At 50.3% G+C, this 19,339-nt stretch overlaps 1 protein-coding gene across 1 annotated transcript in view; it reads right to left on the reverse strand.

The window, feature by feature from the left end:
• Positions 1–6,336: 6,336 nt before the first annotated feature.
• ELFN2 (extracellular leucine rich repeat and fibronectin type III domain containing 2) overlaps positions 6,337–19,339 on the reverse strand; it is a 66,691-nt gene continuing 53,688 nt past the window's right edge. The window contains exon 2 of the mRNA XM_075573842.1: positions 6,337–15,383. Coding sequence (XP_075429957.1) covers positions 12,574–14,982 — 2,409 coding nt within the window. The 5' untranslated portion in view covers positions 14,983–15,383 and the 3' untranslated portion in view covers positions 6,337–12,573. The remainder of the gene's footprint in view (positions 15,384–19,339) is intronic.

The raw sequence follows: 19,339 nt of genomic DNA on the forward strand, positions 1-19,339 counted from the left end.
CTGAGCACTCACCGCTCTGCTCCTGCAGCTCCAGTCCTGCTGCTCCGCTACACGTATCCCGACACTGGCTACCCAGAGCCTCTAGAATTAAATGTAAAACCCTAGCAGTGACTTACAAAGGTTTCAACGATAACACAAAGACAGAATGACTAGTCGCTCGCCTAGTAGTATATGGAGATAAGATGCAAACACAGAATAGGTGGCGCTAACTATATATAATGTAACCCTAATGCAGGTAGTACCCTTGCATAAGGGGCTGCCTAAACACTAAAACTGACCCCCTGGTCAGATAACAGAACAAGAAAAAAAGATATAGTGTTAAAAAGGCGCCGGCAGGTAAAGGATATATTCACCAACAGGAAGAAACCGAATTGGATTCCAGACGGTAGAGATGTGCTTAAAGAAAATGTAAAAAACACAAAACATAGTATAATACTGTATGTATAAGAGACAAACAACATATACTAAACCACTAATACTAAAAAATAATAAAAAAATATATATCAGCTGAGATCAGGGGTGATAGGAATTTTACAACATTTAATAAAATAGTTTAAAAACACTGGACATAAAAAACATATACAAATAATATAAACACAATTAATCTATAACAATTTAAGGACAATTAATTGTCCTTAAATTGTTATAGATTAATTGTGTTTATATTATTTGTATATGTTTTTTATGTCCAGTGTTTTTAAACTATTTTATTAAATGTTGTAAAATTCCTATCACCCCTGATCTCAGCTGATATATATTTTTTTATTATTTTTTAGTATTAGTGGTTTAGTATATGTTGTTTGTCTCTTATACATACAGTATTATACTATGTTTTGTGTTTTTTACATTTTCTTTAAGCACATCTCTACCGTCTGGAATCCAATTCGGTTTCTTCCTGTTGGTGAATATATCCTTTACCTGCCGGCGCCTTTTTAACACTATATCTTTTTTTCATATGGAGATAAGAACCTCGGTGCTTAGGGAATATGGTACAAATAAACACTTGGACAAGTGACTAGAAGAGGTCACTAAAAGCCCTAATAACAGCACTCAAAGTCACCATACATAGGTGAATATATGGTGGGAATGGGTTAAAGGTGTAATCACTAGGACCAAAAACGGAGGTATATAAACCTCCAGCCACAAGACTACAGAGAGCAATTAAAACCAAAAATAATAAAGTTTTATTAAATAATGACTCTTCTAGTCACTTGTCCAAGTGTTTAAAGGTTTCAACGACCCTGCACCCGTACATCTCACCCCTCATCCACAAACACATACTGTACTTACACACACCCTCAAAGACCTGCCCACGACATCCACCTTTCCTCCCACCTTATTACTCCCTCTCACACCCACCTACAAGACTTCTCCCACGCTGCCCCCCCTCTGAAATTGATTACCACGCACCCTCACTCTCTCCCCCAGCTCTCACTGCACCCTCACCCCCAGCTCTCACTGCTCTCTTACTCTCCCCCAGCTCTCACTTCTCCCTCACTCTCCCCCAGCTCTCTCTGCACCCTCAGACCCTCCCCCAGCTCTCACTGCACCCTCACACTCTCCCCCAGCTCTCACTGCACCCTCAGACACTCCCCCAGCTCTCACTACTCCCTCACTCTCCCCCAGCTCTCACTGCACCCTCAGACCCTCCCCCAGCTCTCACTGCTCCCTCACTCTCCCCCAGCTTTCACTGCACCCTCAAACTCTCCCCCAGCTCTCACTGCACCCTCACACTCTCCCCCAGCATTCACTGCACCCTCAGACTCTCCCCCAGCTCTCACTGCACCCTCACTCTCCCCCAGCTCTCACTGCACCCTCACTCTCCCTGCACCCTCAGACTCTCCCCCAGCTCTCACTGCACCCTCACTCTCCCCCAGCATTCACTGCACCCTCACACTTTCCCCCAGCTCTCACTGCACCCTCAAACTCTCCCCCAGCTCTCACTGCACCCTCACACTCTCCCCCAGCTCTCACTGCACCCTCAGACTCTCCCCCAGCTCTCACTGCACCCTCAAACTCTCCCCCAGCTCTCACTGCACCCTCACACTCTCCCCCAGCTCTCACTGCACCCTCAGACTCTCCCCCAGCATTCACTGCACCCTCACTCTCCCCCAGCTCTCACTGCACCCTCACACTCTCCACTAGCATTCACTGCACCCTCAGACTCTACCCCAGCATTCACTGCACCCTCAGACTCTACCCCAGCTCTCACTGCACCCTCACCCCCAGCTCTCACTACACACTCACACTCTCCCCCAGCATTCACTGCACCCTCAGACTGGCCCCCAGCATTCACTACACCCTCAGACTCCCTGCCAACATTTACTGCACCCTCAGACTCTGCCCCAGCTCTCACTGCACCCTCACTCTCCCCCAGCATTCACTGCACCCTCACTCTCTCCCAGCTCTCACTGCACCCTCAGACTCTCACTGCACCCTCACACCCTCCCCCAGCTCTCACTGCACCCTCACACTCTCCCCCAGCTCTCACTGCTCCCTCAGACTCTCCCCCAGCTCTCACTGCTCCCTCACACTCTCCCCCAGCTCTCACTTCTCCCTCACACTCTCCCCCAGCTCTCACTGCTCCCTCAGACTCTCCCCAGCTCTCACTGCACCCTCACACTCTCCCCCAGCTCTCACTGCACCCTCAGACTCTCCCCCAGCATTCACTGCACCCTCACTCTCCCCCAGCTCTCACTGCACCCTCACACTCTCCACTAGCATTCACTGCACCCTCAGACTCTACCCCAGCATTCACTGCACCCTCAGACTCTACCCCAGCTCTCACTGCACCCTCACCCCCAGCTCTCACTACACACTCACACTCTCCCCCAGCATTCACTGCACCCTCAGACTGGCCCCCAGCATTCACTACACCCTCAGACTCCCTGCCAACATTTACTGCACCCTCAGACTCTGCCCCAGCTCTCACTGCACCCTCACTCTCCCCCAGCATTCACTGCACCCTCACTCTCTCCCAGCATTCACTGCACCCTCAGACTCTCACTGCACCCTCACACCCTCCCCCAGCTCTCACTGCACCCTCACACTCTCCCCCAGCTCTCACTGCTCCATCAGACTCTCCCCCAGCTCTCACTGCTCCCTCACACTCTCCCCCAGCTCTCACTTCTCCCTCACACTCTCCCCCAGCTCTCACTGCTCCCTCAGACTCTCCCCAGCTCTCACTGCACCCTCACACTCTCCCCCAGCTCTCACTGCACCCTCACTCTCCCCCAGCTCTCACTGCTCCCTCAGACTCTCCCCCAGCTCTCACTGCTCCCTCACACTCTCCCCCAGCTCTCACTTCTCCCTCACACTCTCCCCCAGCTCTCACTGCTCCCTCAGACTCTCCCCAGCTCTCACTGCACCCTCACACTCTCCCCCAGCTCTCACTGCACCCTCACTCTCCCCCAGCTCTCACTGCTCCCTCAGACACTCCCCCAGCTCTCACTGCTCCCTCAGACTCTCCCCCAGCTCTCACTGCACCCTCACTCTCTCCCCCAGCTCTCACTGCACCCTCACTCTCTCCCCCAGCTCTCACTGCACCCTCACACTCTCCCCCAGCTCTCACTGCACCCTCACTCTCTCCCCCAGCTCTCACTGCACCCTCACACTCTCCCCAGCTCTCACTGCACCCTCACACTCTCCCCCAGCTCTCACTGCACCCTCACACTCTCCCCCAGCTCTCACTGCTCCCTCAGACTCTCCCCCAGCTCTCACTGCTCCCTCAGACTCTCCCCCAGCTCTCACTGCACCCTCACTCTCTCCCCCAGCTCTCACTGCACCCTCACTCTCTCCCCCAGCTCTCACTGCACCCTCACACTCTCCCCCAGCTCTCACTGCACCCTCACTCTCTCCCCCAGCTCTCACTGCACCCTCACACTCTCCCCAGCTCTCACTGCACCCTCACACTCTCCCCCAGCTCTCACTGCACCCTCACACTCTCCCCCAGCTCTCACTGCTCCCTCAGACTCTCCCCCAGCTCTCACTGCTCCCTCAGACTCTCCCCAGCTCTCACTGCACCCTCACACTCTCCCCCAGCTCTCACTGCACCCTCACTCTCCCCCAGCTCTCACTGCTCCCTCAGACTCTCCCCCAGCTCTCACTGCTCCCTCAGACTCTCCCCCAGCTCTCACTGCACCCTCACTCTCTCCCCCAGCTCTCACTGCACCCTCACTCTCTCCCCCAGCTCTCACTGCACCCTCACACTCTCCCCCAGCTCTCACTGCTCCCTCACACTCTCCCCCAGCTCTCACTGCACCCTCACTCTCTCCCCCAGCTCTCACTGCTCCCTCACACTCTCCCCCAGCTCTCACTGCACCCTCACACTCTCCCCCAGCTCTCACTGCACCCTCACTCTCTCCCCCAGCTCTCACTGCACCCACAGACTCTCCCCCAGCTCTCACTGCACCCTCACTCTCTCCCCCAGCTCTCACTGCTCCCTCACTCTCCCCCAGCTCTCACTGCACCCTCACTCTCCCCCAGCTCTCACTGCTCCCTCACTCTCCCCCAGCTCTCACTGCACCCTCACTCTCCCCCAGCTCTCACTGCTCCCTCACACTCTCCCCCAGCTCTCACTGCTCCCTCACACTCTCCCCCAGATTTCAGATGTTTAAGCATTGCCTGAAAACTCACCTTTGCTCAGACGTCCACTCACCAGGCCCGGCTTGTTCTTTGCCGGTGCTCGGTGCAGGGTCATTCACGGCTCCTCTTACCTGCTCCGGCGCGGCATCTCGGATGACATATCATAATTACATCATTGCGTCACGGCAATGTGACATCATGTGACATCGCGCCACCATGATAACGGGAAGGAGGAGATGCGGCCGGACAGGTAAGAGACAGTTAGAGGCCCCGCTCTCTCCCCCTGGCAATCAGCTTCAGTGTTGTGGGGAAGAGTGCGGGACCTCTGTAACCGCGAAGCTCAGTGCAGTGCACCGTCATCACTCCAGCCCTGCTACGCGCCATACCTCTAACAGCCAACTCCCCTCCCCCTCCAACCCCATGGGGATCAATCTCCACCCTACTGCATATAATATCCCCCCACCCATCCCAAAGCTTAATGGGATCAGCTGTCAGACTGGGCCATATTCTAACCTGCGCCGCACCCTGTCCCACAGTGAGCAGCCACCTTACCTTGTTTCAACACTGTCCCTCATTCCCACTAGAGTGTAAGCTCTCCGGATCAGCGCCTCGTTACCGCTCTGTATCTGTGTGCGTGTCGGTCCTCCCCTGTATGTAACTGTTTGTCTATGCAATATACATAACTCTTTGCCCCATTGTACCGCGCTGCGGAATCTGTTGGCGCTTTGCAAATAAACGATGATGATAATAGCACTAATGCGCCGGGCAGCCATTATACAACGTGTGTGACCCGCTCCATTTCTCAAATAATACCTGATGGCCAAAGTACTGTAGCCAGACATGCTAACAAAGCCAAGCGGGAAGCCGACCTGATGAGAGAGACATTAGCTGAAGACGCATGGACGTGGCTATATCGCCTTACAGATCATTTGTTCAACCTCACCTAGAATCCAGTGCCCAGCAATCCTAGAGGTTACAGGACATAGAAAGGTGGGAATACCACGTTATAGATCCTATATACCACATCGGCTAGAGTCTTTATCCAACAGTCCTAGACGTTACATCTGCAGAAGGACATAGATAGGTGGGGATGCCACTTTATAGATCCTATATACCACCTCACCTCGAGTCTTGTGTCCCACAGTTCTAGGCGTTACATCTGCAGGACATAGATAGGTGGGGATACTACATTATAGATCCTTTATTCCACCTCACCAAGTCGTGTCCAGTGTTGAAGGCCACATCTCCAGAAGGACTTAAGACAGATCTGATGCATATAGAGGCCAGCACTATATACAGTAGTTTATTGGGAAATACCTTATTATAGGGAGGAGTGGCTTGGTGAATAAAGACACTGATTGGCACTGAGTTTGAAGCAGGGGTGTCGGCTCCTTGTGACCTTGGGGGAGTCACTTTATCTCCCTGTGCCTCAGGCACCAAACACATAGAACCGCTATACAAGAACAAACAACGAATGAATATATGCGCACCCTGGAAGGGAGCAGGGAGAGGGTGGATATGATGGATTGTTTCACATATATCAAAGGATCAACAAGGTGCAGAGTGGAAGCACCTCTCAGAGAAAGACAAATGTTATGGTCACGGTGGGAAGCATGAGGGTGGGAGGCTCAGGAGACACGTGAGGATGTCCTTCACTGAAAGGACAGTGGGTGCATCAATCACCAGCTAACAAGGTGACCACTCCACCGAGACTCCCCTCCCCCCCACTCCCCTTAAGAATCACAAGTTGGATCCTGGATTTCATAAGAAATTTATTGCAAATATAGAAATAGATTTATTTTTTTCCCCCATACTTTTTATTTTTCTCTCTCTCAGGAACGATTGCGTGCCGATAAAATGAAACCTGGAAAGGACTTTCCTATCCTGCGCTGTCCTCGCAACGAGGGAGAAGGTACGTCTGCCGGGACTGGTATCCACAGGGTCGGAATGGCGGGGAGGAAGAATGCGCTGGGTGGGGCCTAGCGTTATTGTGCGTGTTAATGTGTGTCTAAAGCTGTCCATGATGGCTCCCGCTACTTCCTGTGACCTCATTTCCTGGAGGAAGTCAAGGAAAGAGCAGGGCGGGCGCGATATGTAAACAATCACACAGAACAGCAGCTCAGTGTTTCTCTTACAAAGTCGTTATTAAGGGGATACATTTCCTATATCTAACGTCTTGGGGGGACATCTCCATAGGAACAAAAAATCGTTAGGTTTTTACATCGACAATCCATGGCTGTGAAATCGTTTGCAAATAGCATTGAAGCTGAACCCCGTAAATTGCAGCTCCGGGGACTCCCTGCTTATAAAGATATGTACCTCCGTAGTAGGTGCCAGCAGCCGCTCTCCTTGGCTACCAGGGTTCATGTAATGGCCGCTGTTCAAAGCTCCCGTGGCCTGCAGGCCAATATGAAGCCGTGATGACATCGGTGCGGCTTCCTATTGGCCCACGTGATGCGGGACTACGGCGGTAAGTATCTCCTTGAAGCGGGGGGTTCCCGAAGCTGAAATTAATGGGGTTCAGCTCCGGAGACTCCGTATATACAACGTTGCACACAAAAACCACCGGCATGCATTGCTCCTGTATAACCCTCCTGTGTAATCATTACATTTAACTGTAATCACAACGATGACGTCAGATTAACAGAAAGCTCCACAAATACGCAGAATAATGAGCGAAAACTGGACCCAACCGGTCAGATGCTCAGGATTTCCAAGCTTCAGCACAGGTGGCTCAACCAGAGGCCCAGTTGAAGATTGGGCCTCTGATTGAGCCACCTGTGCTGAAGCAGGGACTGATTGAGCCATGCAGGAATATCCTGAACACTTGGCCTGTTGGGGGGGTGCAGGGGATTGACTGGAGTTAAGCCCCCTGCTGCAGTTCAAGATAGAGATAACGGCCCACCTGTTTAATATGTGACTGGTCAGCCTACAGTATTCTGAGATCGGAGGGGCAATATAAGTGGGGGCAGCATAAGCGGGGGCAGCATAAGCGGGGGCAATATAAGCGGGGGCAGTATATAAGTGGGGGCCATTCTTGGAGTTCAATGAAATAAGTACAATTGAAACAGTAAAATAATCAGAATTAGTCATGTATATAGAATAGATAATAATAACACAGTATTGTGTTTGTGTAATTTTGCTAGTGTGGGGAATTGAACTCTGGGCAGCTAATTAGATAAGTGGTGTTATTACTGGGGGATCCCAGGGCGTGCCTGAGGGTCTCTGCCCAACAAGAACATTTAGGGCCATATGGGTATATATGTGTATGTTAATGGGTGTGTGTGTCACTGTGTGTATGTCTTTGTGTGTCACTGTGTGTGTCACTGTGTGTGTGTGTGTGTGTGTTAATGGGTGTCTCTATGTATCAATCTTGTGTTGATGAGTATCGATGTGTATAAGTTTGTGTGTATTATCATGTCACTACTGGTGTATTTGTGCTTTAATGTGTGTCTGTGTATCTCAGGGTATTAATACTCCCTGCTAAACACTACAGTAACTGATCTGTATCACACACTAAACACAATTTAGCGTTACATTCTTGGACAGTCATTGTTTTTGTGTAATTGTATCTCATTACTTTGCTCAGATTCTGATATACTCACGGCAATCAGCGATATTGGGGGCGATTATGGGGTAATAGGGGTTATAGGGAGGGTTATATGGTATAGGGAGCGGTAATTTTGAGCAATAGGCGTTTGCGGGTGGGAGTGGACGCTGCTATTGTAGTAGGGGGAGTTTGCGGGTGGGAGTGGACACTGCTATTGTAGTAGGGGGAGTTTGCGGGTGCGAGTGGACACTGCTATTGTAGTAGGGGGAGTTTGCGGGTGGGAGTGGGCTCTGCTATTGTAGTAGGGGGAGTTTGCGGGTGGGAGTGGACGCTATTGTAGTAGGGGGAGTTTGCGGGTGGGAGTGGGCGCTGCTATTGTAGTAGGGGGAGTTTGCGGGTGGGAGTGGGCGCTGCTATTGTAGTAGGGGGAGTTTGCGGGTGGGAGTGGGCGCTGCTATTGTAGTAGGGGCAGTTTGCGGGTGGGAGTGGGCGCTGCTATTGTAGTAGGGGGAGTTTGCGGGTGGGAGTGGACGCTATTGTAGTAGGGGGAGTTTGCGGGTGGGAGTGGACGCTGCTATAGTAGTAGGGGGAGTTTGCGGGTGGGAGTGGACGCTGCTATTGTAGTAGGGGGAGTTTGCGGGTGGGAGTGGGCGCTGCTATTGTAGTAGGGGGAGTTTGCGGGTGGGAGTGGACGCTGCTATTGTAGTAGGGGGAGTTTGCGGGTGGGAGTGGGCGCTGCTATTGTAGTAGGGGGAGTTTGCGGGTGGGAGTGGACGCTATTGTAGTAGGGGGAGTCTGCGGGTGGGAGTGGACACTGCTATTGTAGTAGGGGGAGTTTGTGGGTGGGAGTGGGCTCTGCTGTTGTAGTAGGGGGAGTTTGCGGGTGGGAGTGGGCTCTGCTGTTGTAGTAGGGGGAGTTTGCGGGTGGGAGTGGGCTCTGCTGTTGTAGTAGGGGGAGTTTGCGGGTGGGAGTGGACGCTGCTATTGTAGTAGGGGGAGTTTGCGGGTGGGAGTGGACGCTGCTATTGTAGTAGGGGGAGTTTGCGGGTGGGAGTGGACGCTGCTATTGTAGTAGGGGGAGTCTGCGGGTGGGAGTGGACGCTGCTATTGTAGTAGGGGGAGTTTGCGGGTGGGAGTGGACGCTGCTATTGTAGTAGGGGGAGTTTGCGGGTGGGAGTGGACGCTGCTATTGTAGTAGGGGGAGTTTGCGGGTGGGAGTGGACGCTGCTATTGTAGTGGGGGCAGTTTGCGGGTGGGAGTGGACGCTGCTATTGTAGTAGGGGGAGTCTGCGGGTGGGAGTGGACACTGCTATTGTAGTAGGGGGAGTTTGCAGTGGGAGTGGACGCTGCTGTTGTAATAGGGGGAGTTTGCAGTGGGAGTGGGCGCTGCTATTGTAGTAGGGTGAGTTTGCGGGTGGGAGTGGACGCTGCTATTGTAGTAGGGACAGTTTGCGGGTGGGAGTGGACACTGCTATTGTAGTAGGGTGAGTTTGCGGGTGGGAGTGGACGCTGCTGTTGTAGTATATACATTGTATACATTTCTGGGAACATTCCATACACAATCCCCTCATTCTGACTCTTCAGATACCAGCCGACACAAAGCAGACGTATATCTCCGCACCTGCAGCCGACCTCTCTGTAATGTGCGCTTTGCTGTGGCGGTGGTTGGTGTTTTTTGTTCTTTTGTGTTTTTTTGTTCGTTTTCTTTTTTAATTACACTAACGCATGCAAAAAAAATTCTTCACTTCCTCTCGTGAAAATCATCCACCCAAAAATGTCGTGTACAGAGCCCGCCCTCCCACAAAGTAAATCCCCAAACAAGAGCCCCCAAGAACAGAACATCTCCTAAAAAATAAACAACAGTGAAAGAGATGAGATTTAACCCCGGCGCTGCCAATCATGGCCTTTAAACCTCTAGGTGCCAAAAAGGGCCTGCAATGCATGGTGGGAAAAAGGCCTGCTGACCTCCTTTGGCGCTGCAGGGGTTAATGTCTGATACACCGCAGGCGCACCCGGAAGGGACAGGGTTAAGCCCATGCACAAGTGGATAAATGAAGGAGGGGGCGTCGCACAGCTGAGCTCACGCATTGGGTCACAGTGTAGAATGCCAAAGGACGGGAGGACAAACAACGCTAAAAGTAACTCTCCTATTGGTCGATGTTTTGCTGGTCAGAATACAGTGGCGGGATGGGGGGATTCCATCCAGGAGAGACCTCGTCTAGGAATGGGTTTGGGATTTCCACTGTGGCGTTGTCCTCGTTCACTTTTGCAATGCTGACACGCTCCAGGTAACCCACCTCCCACGGTGCCTTGTCACAGTAGCAGGCATGTTAAAAAAAAAATCCAAGTCCTGCCACTAAATCATGCTGATAGGGGGGGGGGGGGAGTAGGACATTTGGAAGTTCTGCCCCAGAAGGCAAGGAAGATAGCAGGATTCAGCTGGCAGCGTTACTGAGACACCAGCAATGAAGCGGGTGTGTTTGAACATACAATAAGGCACCTGTGAAGCGGACATCATTTAATACCTCTCCCGGCAACATCCTGCAGGTTGTGCTCTCAACAAAAACAAGCCAGCTCTTTAAATGTGGACATATATAATATATGGGACTACACCTATATATACCTGTGCGCGTATGTGTGTATATATATATATATATATATATATATATATACACACACACAGATATATACAGTATATGTGTATACGTGTGTGTATATCTATCTATATATACACACACACAGGTGTATATGTGTATATCTGTCTATATACAATATATATAGTACAGTGTGTGTATAGTGTGCTTCCTTTGGAGCAGTGCAACCTTTTCCTCTCCCCGCCAACCTTTTTTCTCTGTTTTATACAGCAGCCGGGAGGATTAGCAGAACCAAGATGGGTCACCTCGGAATCTGCGTGCACTGCAGCCTCGCGGATATTTGCTGTGTCACATATGACATCACATCTGCTCTCACCGCAGCTCTTAAGCAATGGGGGTCAGGCTCCTTTGGCAGGGAAGAGGTTAAGTGTATGTGAATGCAAAATGTATATAACTAATGGCTACCACGGGTGGCCCAAATTCACATAGCGCCATTAAGTGACTTCAACGCCCAACAACGTAACGTGAAGTCCTGTTTCCGGCATCGCGTTTACTCATAGTTAGGCCGTTAGTGATAGCTATATGCAAATGAGGAACTCCCCTAATGACCCATATGTACACAGGCCCGTTAAGGTTAACGCAGGGATTAAACGGGACGTTGGTTACGTCAAAACTGACGGTGTCGGTACGCTCATTCAGAGCCTGAAATATGGGTCTTGCTGTAGACGAATCATGTTGTGTTGGCTGCCATATTTCATATGGGCAAGTGCAGGTCCCGAGGGAAATGAAGGAGCCCCACTAATAATGAAGAGGTCTTCTAATCCTCTGTCTGGCTGCCTATTGGAATGGAGTACTGTGATGCACAGATGCGGGACCATATTTTCCAAGCGGTGCTAATCGTGAGCTTGGCACTGAGGAAAAGATGGAAATCCCCCTATTCTTAACCCCGTCACTGCCAGATTACCCCGCAGATCAGTAAAAGCAGCTTTAAAGCAGCAATTCGTCTCGTTTTATTTATTTTCTAATGCTGATGGGCCCAGGGGTGTCTCACTGTGTTAGAATACACTTTGCAGACCCTGTGGGTCCAGAGAAATGCAACAAAAACTAAAAAAATTGCCCTAAACACAAGTGGTCACCAGGCAACTTCCTGTCGGGAAGTCAACCAGTAACTATGACATCAGTTGTTGTCACTGATTGGCTCATTGGCAGGAAGCTGCTTGAAGACCATTTTTGGACATCCCAGACGACCTCACAGAGCAGGCAGTATTGAGGTCACCATACTGTACCTTCAGTGTAAGCAGAACAGAGACAGGTAAAATCTCTACATAAAAAAATCGTCACACCTTCATAAAATTGCTCTTGTGTTGAAGGAAATTGAATGAAAGTGCAATTATTTCTCATTATAATATGCTTAAATAGCACTTTGTTATACCGGTCAGGAGTTCCCTTTTGAGGAAAAATATCACCTTACAGTATGTGGAAATTACACTCCTCAAGTGCCTTATTGCTGCGTGAATTCAGCTTGCGACGTAGGGCAAAAACCATGTGCTTAGCGAGGTTAAACAAAAGCATTTCAAACCAAAACCGAAATATATCAACGGAGAGAAAGCCACCGGTACAGTGAGTGGAGAAGAGGGGAAAGGTGTTAAAAAGGAGGGGAGGTCTGTGTCAGTAACCCACCTAGTCCAGAACCCGCAATTCTAAACTTCCTCCTCCCCCCCTTCATGAGGGTACACCCTCCCACCTCCTATGTAAACTTTAATTGCGAACCACGGTGCATCAACGCCACGATTCTTAACGGAAAGGCCCTGGCTGACCTTTTAACCTCTCACAATCGCTGGCCAATCACAGTTTCTGCTGAGCAGACACCCCCTTCCAGTAATCTAAGATATCATGCAAGTCCTCCCCCTTGGCAAACTGGACCTTTTTGCGCAGGGCGTGCCCAGCCGCTATGTAGACCTCCTCCCGGGTGTGTTTTTTATAGGGGCGGAAGCGCTCCCAGATCTTGTGGGTGTTTTCGGTGGAGTATTCTGGGCTGGAGGAATATCCCGAGAAGTGTCGGGGGGAGAGCTGGGAGTAGCTGGAGTCTCTCTTCGAACGGGAAAGAGGCTTCAGGAAGCTGACCCTCTCGCTCAGCGTATCAGCGCTTTCCTCGTAGTAGAGGGCAGGGAAGGAGTGGCGGTGCTCACTGCAGTGGTAGGAAGGCTTGACATCCAAGTGGTGGATCCCAGAAGAGGACATCAGAGGCCGGCGGTCAAGGGGGCTGTTGAGGGGGCTGCTCTTCTCAATGTACTTGGAGTCGCATTTAAGAGGTTGGTCGGGGACATCCAGGCTGAAGACTCGGGCACTCTTGATGGAGCCGCTAGACGAGATGCTGCAGCGTTTCTTGGCAACCGTGGCTGCGTCTGCGCTCAGTTGGCGCTGTAGGGGGTGTACGCCATCTTTGTATGGGGGAGAGAGGAAGCTCAGCCTCTCCAAGTGCCCTGATGAGCTAGCTGGGATGGGCTTGCAGTCGTAACCCAGCTCTGGGTCCCCCCCACCTAAAAAAGAGGCCGTGTCCAGCTTGAGGGCATCAATACAGTTATTGATGATCTGGTTCACCTTGTCCACCTCCTTGGCAATGGTGGATATTTCAGCTGCTGAACCCTCGCCATTGTCCAGCTCCCGGAAGTCCTCCTCATCCTCTTCTCCCCCTGACATTCTCCTCTGTCCTCTCTCTAGCCCTTCCCCACTCCGCACCTCCATGTAGTTTGTGCTCTTTGGGACCTTTGGCGTCCCCATCTGAGAGTTCATTGACTTGGACCCTATCCCTTTCTCTCCTCCCAGCCCAGCTACTGATGTTGGCAGTGAGGAAATGCGAGAGATAGGGATGGGGTGATCCCCCATCTTCTGTGAGGGGTGAGCTCCTAGGCAAGGGTCAGCATCGGAACCATACCTCATCTCCAGGATTGTCTTCTTGACGTTGAGGGATTTCTTCTTCTCCTCTTGCCTCCTCTTTTTCCTTAGACAGTAGTACACTACTCCCAGTATGATGACCATGCCGAAGAGACAGCCCAATATAGTCATGATGTAGTGTGTGGTGGTAGAAGTGTTGGGAGGAAAGACCTCGTTCTCTCTGCTGCGGGTGGCTAGGAATAGGCAGGTGTGGTTGTAGCGTTTTGAGTTGCGAATGGAAGCCACGCAGAAAGTGTAATTGATGTGAGCCTTCAGCTTATCCAAGGTGATGTATTCCTTCTTGTGCTTCAGGGTGGTCACATCAGACACAAAGCTGTTGTTGTACTGCACTAGGACATACATCTTTTTGTAGGGGTATGGGATGGTGACAATCAGAGTGGCTGAATTCCCTGTCACATGGTGAATATCAATGGTGGGGCTGATGGAGGAATCAGTGCTGGAGGGGGCTGTGGGCTCAGATGAGAAGAAGTCTCCAGGGCTGTAGCCAGAGTACTCATCCAGGTCCCGCAGGTTGAGTTGGGTTGGCCTCTCCCCTGGCAGGGACAGGTAGCCGCCGTTCCTGCAGTGAGCCTGCAGCACGGTTATAGCATTGCGGCTGTGATGGGGCCTGGGGCTCAGGAGGGGGTACCCGGCAAACTCGCGTGGGCTCTCACACTGCAGGCGGTCATAGTTGCGAGTGACATTGTTAAAGATGAGCAACCAGTTCAGGAAGCTGTACAGCTCACAGCCACAGTGGAAGGGGTTCCCTGCCAACTCACACACCATCAGGGCTGGGAGACCAGAGAAGGTGGGACTCTCCAGCCTAGTGAGTCGATTGGAGGACAGGTCAATGCTTATCAGGCTCAGGCACTCAGAGAAGGCGTTGGGTGTTACCACCTCGATCAGGTTGTGCTGAACAAAGAGGAACTGTAGCCTTGGCATCCCCCTGAGCATGCTCTCTGACAGATTGGTCATCTTATTGTAGCCCAGCTGGAGGACCTGCAGGTTAGACTGTCCCAGGAAGGCTCCTTCCTCGATGTAGGAGATCTCGTTCTTGGTGAGGTTCAGATCCGTCAGGTTTCCAAAGCGGGACAGGGAGGCGTATCCGATAATCTTCAGCTTGTTCTCGTTGAGCCGGAGATCATGAACCGTGCTATTGATGTGCTGAGGGATGGTCTCGTAGGGGGGCTGGTTCTGGCTGCAGATTGCCAGCCAGACATAGCCTTTGTCACCCTCGATCAGCCAGCAGTCACCTTGCGCCCCTGGTGGGAGGTGCCAGAAGAAAAATACCATTGTCATACAAAGCCACCAGCATAACATGGTGCAACCAACAGCGATGGAGAGGGCAGGGGAAGAGGTAGGTTCTACTCCGCAGGATTCTGCGCTATAACTTAGCGAAGCCCGTGTGTCACAGTCCTGCACAGAATTCTGCACATTGTGTTCTGCAGGGCAGGATACGGGGACAAGGGATTAATAAATCCAGGAGCTGATAAGAGGTGGTGTCGCTAGTTTGCACCTCGTCAGCAGTCAACAGTTCTTTGTTTAGCGTTTCAATCCTTCCTCTATCAAGGGCAACTGAGGTTGGACAGTCCAAGCAATTGGGATAGGAGAGAAAGTATATGTGTGTGTGTGTTTGCCAGCCGCCTCTGTGCCCCCGGGATGCAGATTTCAAGAGATGAATCCGTTTCTGTGTCTTGTCTGTCTCCAGCTGCCACCAGAATCTGAAAGAGAAGAGAGACAAGGATACGTCAGCAGAGGAAGAAGGGGGGGGGGGGTGGGAGAGATACTGGGAAATGGAGAGGGGAAGAAAGCCAGATGCTCGGAGGTAGAAAAGAGAAGGGGATACAGAAGAGAGAAGAGAGTCAGAGTTGGAGATAAAAGGGACAGAGCAGAGAGAGCCTGAATTGAGAGAGAGAGAGAGAGAGAGAGAGAGAGGGATGAATGGATAGGTGGATAGAGAGGCAAGTGAAAGACACAATTGATAAATATGTAAAAGACCATCACACCAACATTGAAAGGTAGGGGGAGGGGGAGAGATAGTGAGAGATGAATGGGAGATATAACAGTAATGAAAGGCAGTAGGCTGAGGAAAGAGAGCCATCGATAGAAACCACAAGCTATTCTGCCCCTTTATTGAAGATACAAGAGGCACATTCATCAGGCTTAATATTTGAAGATACTTTGCTCCATGTGAAACGGTTCATGATTTGGAAAGAGTCAGTCATGGGGAGTTGGGGAGGCATCACATGACACACGGGCCATGAAGTGATGGATTCAAATTCTGCGTCTCCGAGCCTCCATTTTGTCCCCCTCTCTCCTTTTTGCGTCAAAGGAATCGGAGGTGGCAGACACTTCTCCTGATGGCGTCCGATGAGACACGCCAGTAACATGTTAAACCGGACGCAGCCACACATACACAAACTGAATATTACAAATCACAGTGAGTTACAGTCAACCTTTTTTTTGGGTCGTCTACTAAATTGAAATAGCCACTCTCTCTCCTTAATGGCCACTCATCTTTAAATAGATAACTCAACAGCAGTTAAGGGACTATGTAGACCAGAGGTGGCCAGCTCCAGTCCTCAAGGGCCACCAACAGGTCAGGTTGCCAGGATATCCCTGATATCCCGCAGGGACTGATTGAGAAACCTATGCTGAAGCAGGGATATACTGGCAACCTGACCTGTTGGTGGCCCTTGAGGACAGGAGTTGGCCACTCATAATATAGACCTCTGCGATTGCTTGTGTTTTCATCCCTTGGCTGTGTCTAAAACGAGAAAGGGGTGACAGTGACAGAGCACGAATCAGCACAGATGTTCTCCTGTACAGGAATATGACAGAGTAAGAGCTGTGTGTACTGTATAGAGAGAGGAGAAGGGAGGGTGCGGGGAGCAGCTCAGTGCAAAGCTTCCTATCCTCCCAGCACATGATACGGAGATCTGTCTAACTCATCGTGTCTGTTCTCAGTACTGAAGGCTCAAGGCTTTTCATTTTCACATGAGTTGGAAGCTGTCTGTGTGCATCTCACCACCTCCCATTTTACGCTCACTTGCTTTCTCTCACTTCTAGGTTGTCTGTCTAATCCCGATTAGCCTGTCATGGGTTTATATCTAATGTAGGGTATTTATAAAAAAACAAAACATATTTACAAACATCAATACAAAAGCAACAAACTTAAATTAAAATATGCAATTTTTCCAGAATATTTACACTGTATACAAAAAATATTTCCACACTTATATCTGAACACCCGCCCATCTTCTCTCCCAGGACTTTGTATCCCACCTGCCTCTCTCCCCCTACTTTATTTTCTTTATCTGCTCTATAACCGGTTCCCCTGCACAGGTAACAGGCACGAGATCCCGCTCTGCGGAGAGAAGACTGCGGGTGATCCACAACCTGTATTTCACACGTGCATTGATTAACACCACTGTGCTACCGCTGTAACCTTGCAAGTGATCCCTAAACACACCATACACTATATCACAATAGTTTTGACCCTTTAAATCTGGCATTCGTAATGAGGCGGCCATGCTTTCCCACATCTCCACTGCGTAGGGGCACTCCAGGAGGAAGTGCTCCATCGTCTCCAGGATCCCAGCACAGGAACCTCGGGGGCAGTTCCTGTCCGCTATGTTTTTATATTTTAAATTTGGTCTTACATAAAGACGCCCATGGAACGTCACCCAGACGGTATCCTGCACCCCAAGAGGGATCCTCGGGTCTAATAGATTCTGTAAGGCCTCTGTCTGGTCCTCTATATCGCAGTGTTTCAGATCTAATTGTGAGACACATATTCTGCTCAATACTACCCAGTACAGTTTTTTCCTGGGAACAGAAGTAATTTCCAGAGCAGTAATTTTACATATATTTAAGAATTTGTACATAATCCTCATATATTCTGGGATATATACATCTTTTACAATCATTCTTTAAACAGATTTGCCATCTAGCCAGTTTTTAAGGGTGGACACCCACTTCCTAAAATATATATACCAAATCTGGTCATCTCTGTTGAGAAAATTCTGCAAATTAAAACATACAAAAATGAGAGAAAAAAATAATACAGGGTTCACCATTCCCAAACCGCCTTTCTCTCTCAGCAAATAAGTGATGTCTCGCTTTAACACGTTCAAACGGTTTCCCCAGAGCAATTGGAAAAAAAGGCTACATAAAGTAACAGTAATTTCCGCAGGGGGAGGAAATACAAAAATTAAATACACAAAAATAGGTATCAAAAAGATCTTAATCATTTTAACTTTTTCTCTAAGAGAGAATTTCCACTTCTTCCACCGTTCTACCTTTACCTTACAGATGTTCAGTTTCTCCTTCCAGTTGTGAACACCAGAATACTCTTTTCCAAAATAAATCCCTAAAACTTTAAAAGAGGCATTGTCTATCTGAATATCCTCAGGTAGACTAAAGGGGGTTTCCTCTTTTCCTAACCAGCAGGCCACAGACTTATCCCGATTCACCCGGGAGTTGGAAACATTTGAGTATTTATTTATTTCCTGGTTAATACCTTCAAATGAACTTTTTGAGGCAACATAAATATAAACGTCGCCTGGCACTTAACTTGCCCCTCGTGTTGGGGACCCTCACAGGGTACGGCGGGGATGTGACTATTCTGCTCCAGGTGTCTTAAAAAGGGGTCTATGGAGAAGATGTATAATAGGGGGCTCAGCGGGCAGCCCTGTCCAACACCCGACTTTATGGGAAAAGATTCCCCTACCCAGCCATTAATGACCGGTCTTCCATAAGCTCCTTCATACAGCAGAGCCAGTTTCTCCACAAAAGTATCTGGGAAACCAGATCTTTCCAGAGTTTTAAAAAGATAGACATGATCCACCCTATCGAAGGCTTTGGCCTGATCAAGATTTAACAGGTACCCCGACAGACCTCCATTCCTGCCCATCTCAAACATCTCCCTGATGTTAATTAAGTTATTAGCGATGTTCCTTCCCTTAATGGCACAGGATTGGGAACTCGTTATCACCTTCTCAGCGATGTTACTCATCCGATTTATAAGGATCTTCGCTAAGATTTTATAATCATTGTTTAGTAAGGCTTTTGGTCGCCAACTTTTTAATTCTTTCGTTTCCCCTTTCTTATATTATAAGGTTAACAGGGATTCACGCTGAGAGTGAGAGAGACCTATTCCTCCCAGAGAAGCATTATAAACGTTTGCCAATATTTCAGCTAAAACCTCACGGAAAACTTTATAAAATTCAGCAGTGATTCCATCTGCCCCGGGGGTTTTGTTACCTGAGAGGGTCTTAATTGCGTTAGACACGTCCCTTGCTGTGATTGGGGAGTCTAAGGCCTTGCCCCCGCTGCCTACTACAGCGTCCGCCACACGGACGAGAGCCCTCTCCTCAATGGCGCCAGGCCCGCTGCGAGGGGGGGCCGCAGCGCTCGGGCGAGAGCTGCTCCTGCTCTCAATAGAATTGAGAGCAGGACTCGCGTCGAGCGATTAGGCACGCCCCCCGGCGGTTCAGCCAATGAGGGCGAACCTGCCGGGTGACGTCATGGTCGCGCCCCTGTCACTCCCCCGCCACGCCCCTCCCCCCGGTCTCTCTTCCTGCAGTGAGCTGCAGACCGGGGAATCGGCTGAACGCGCCGCCAATATCGCGGGCGCGCGTTACAGCGGAGATACCGGGGCCTTAGCCTAAGCCTA

This window comes from Ascaphus truei, chromosome 17 (assembly GCF_040206685.1).
Source record: "Ascaphus truei isolate aAscTru1 chromosome 17, aAscTru1.hap1, whole genome shotgun sequence".
Taxonomy (NCBI): Eukaryota; Metazoa; Chordata; class Amphibia; order Anura; family Ascaphidae; genus Ascaphus; species Ascaphus truei.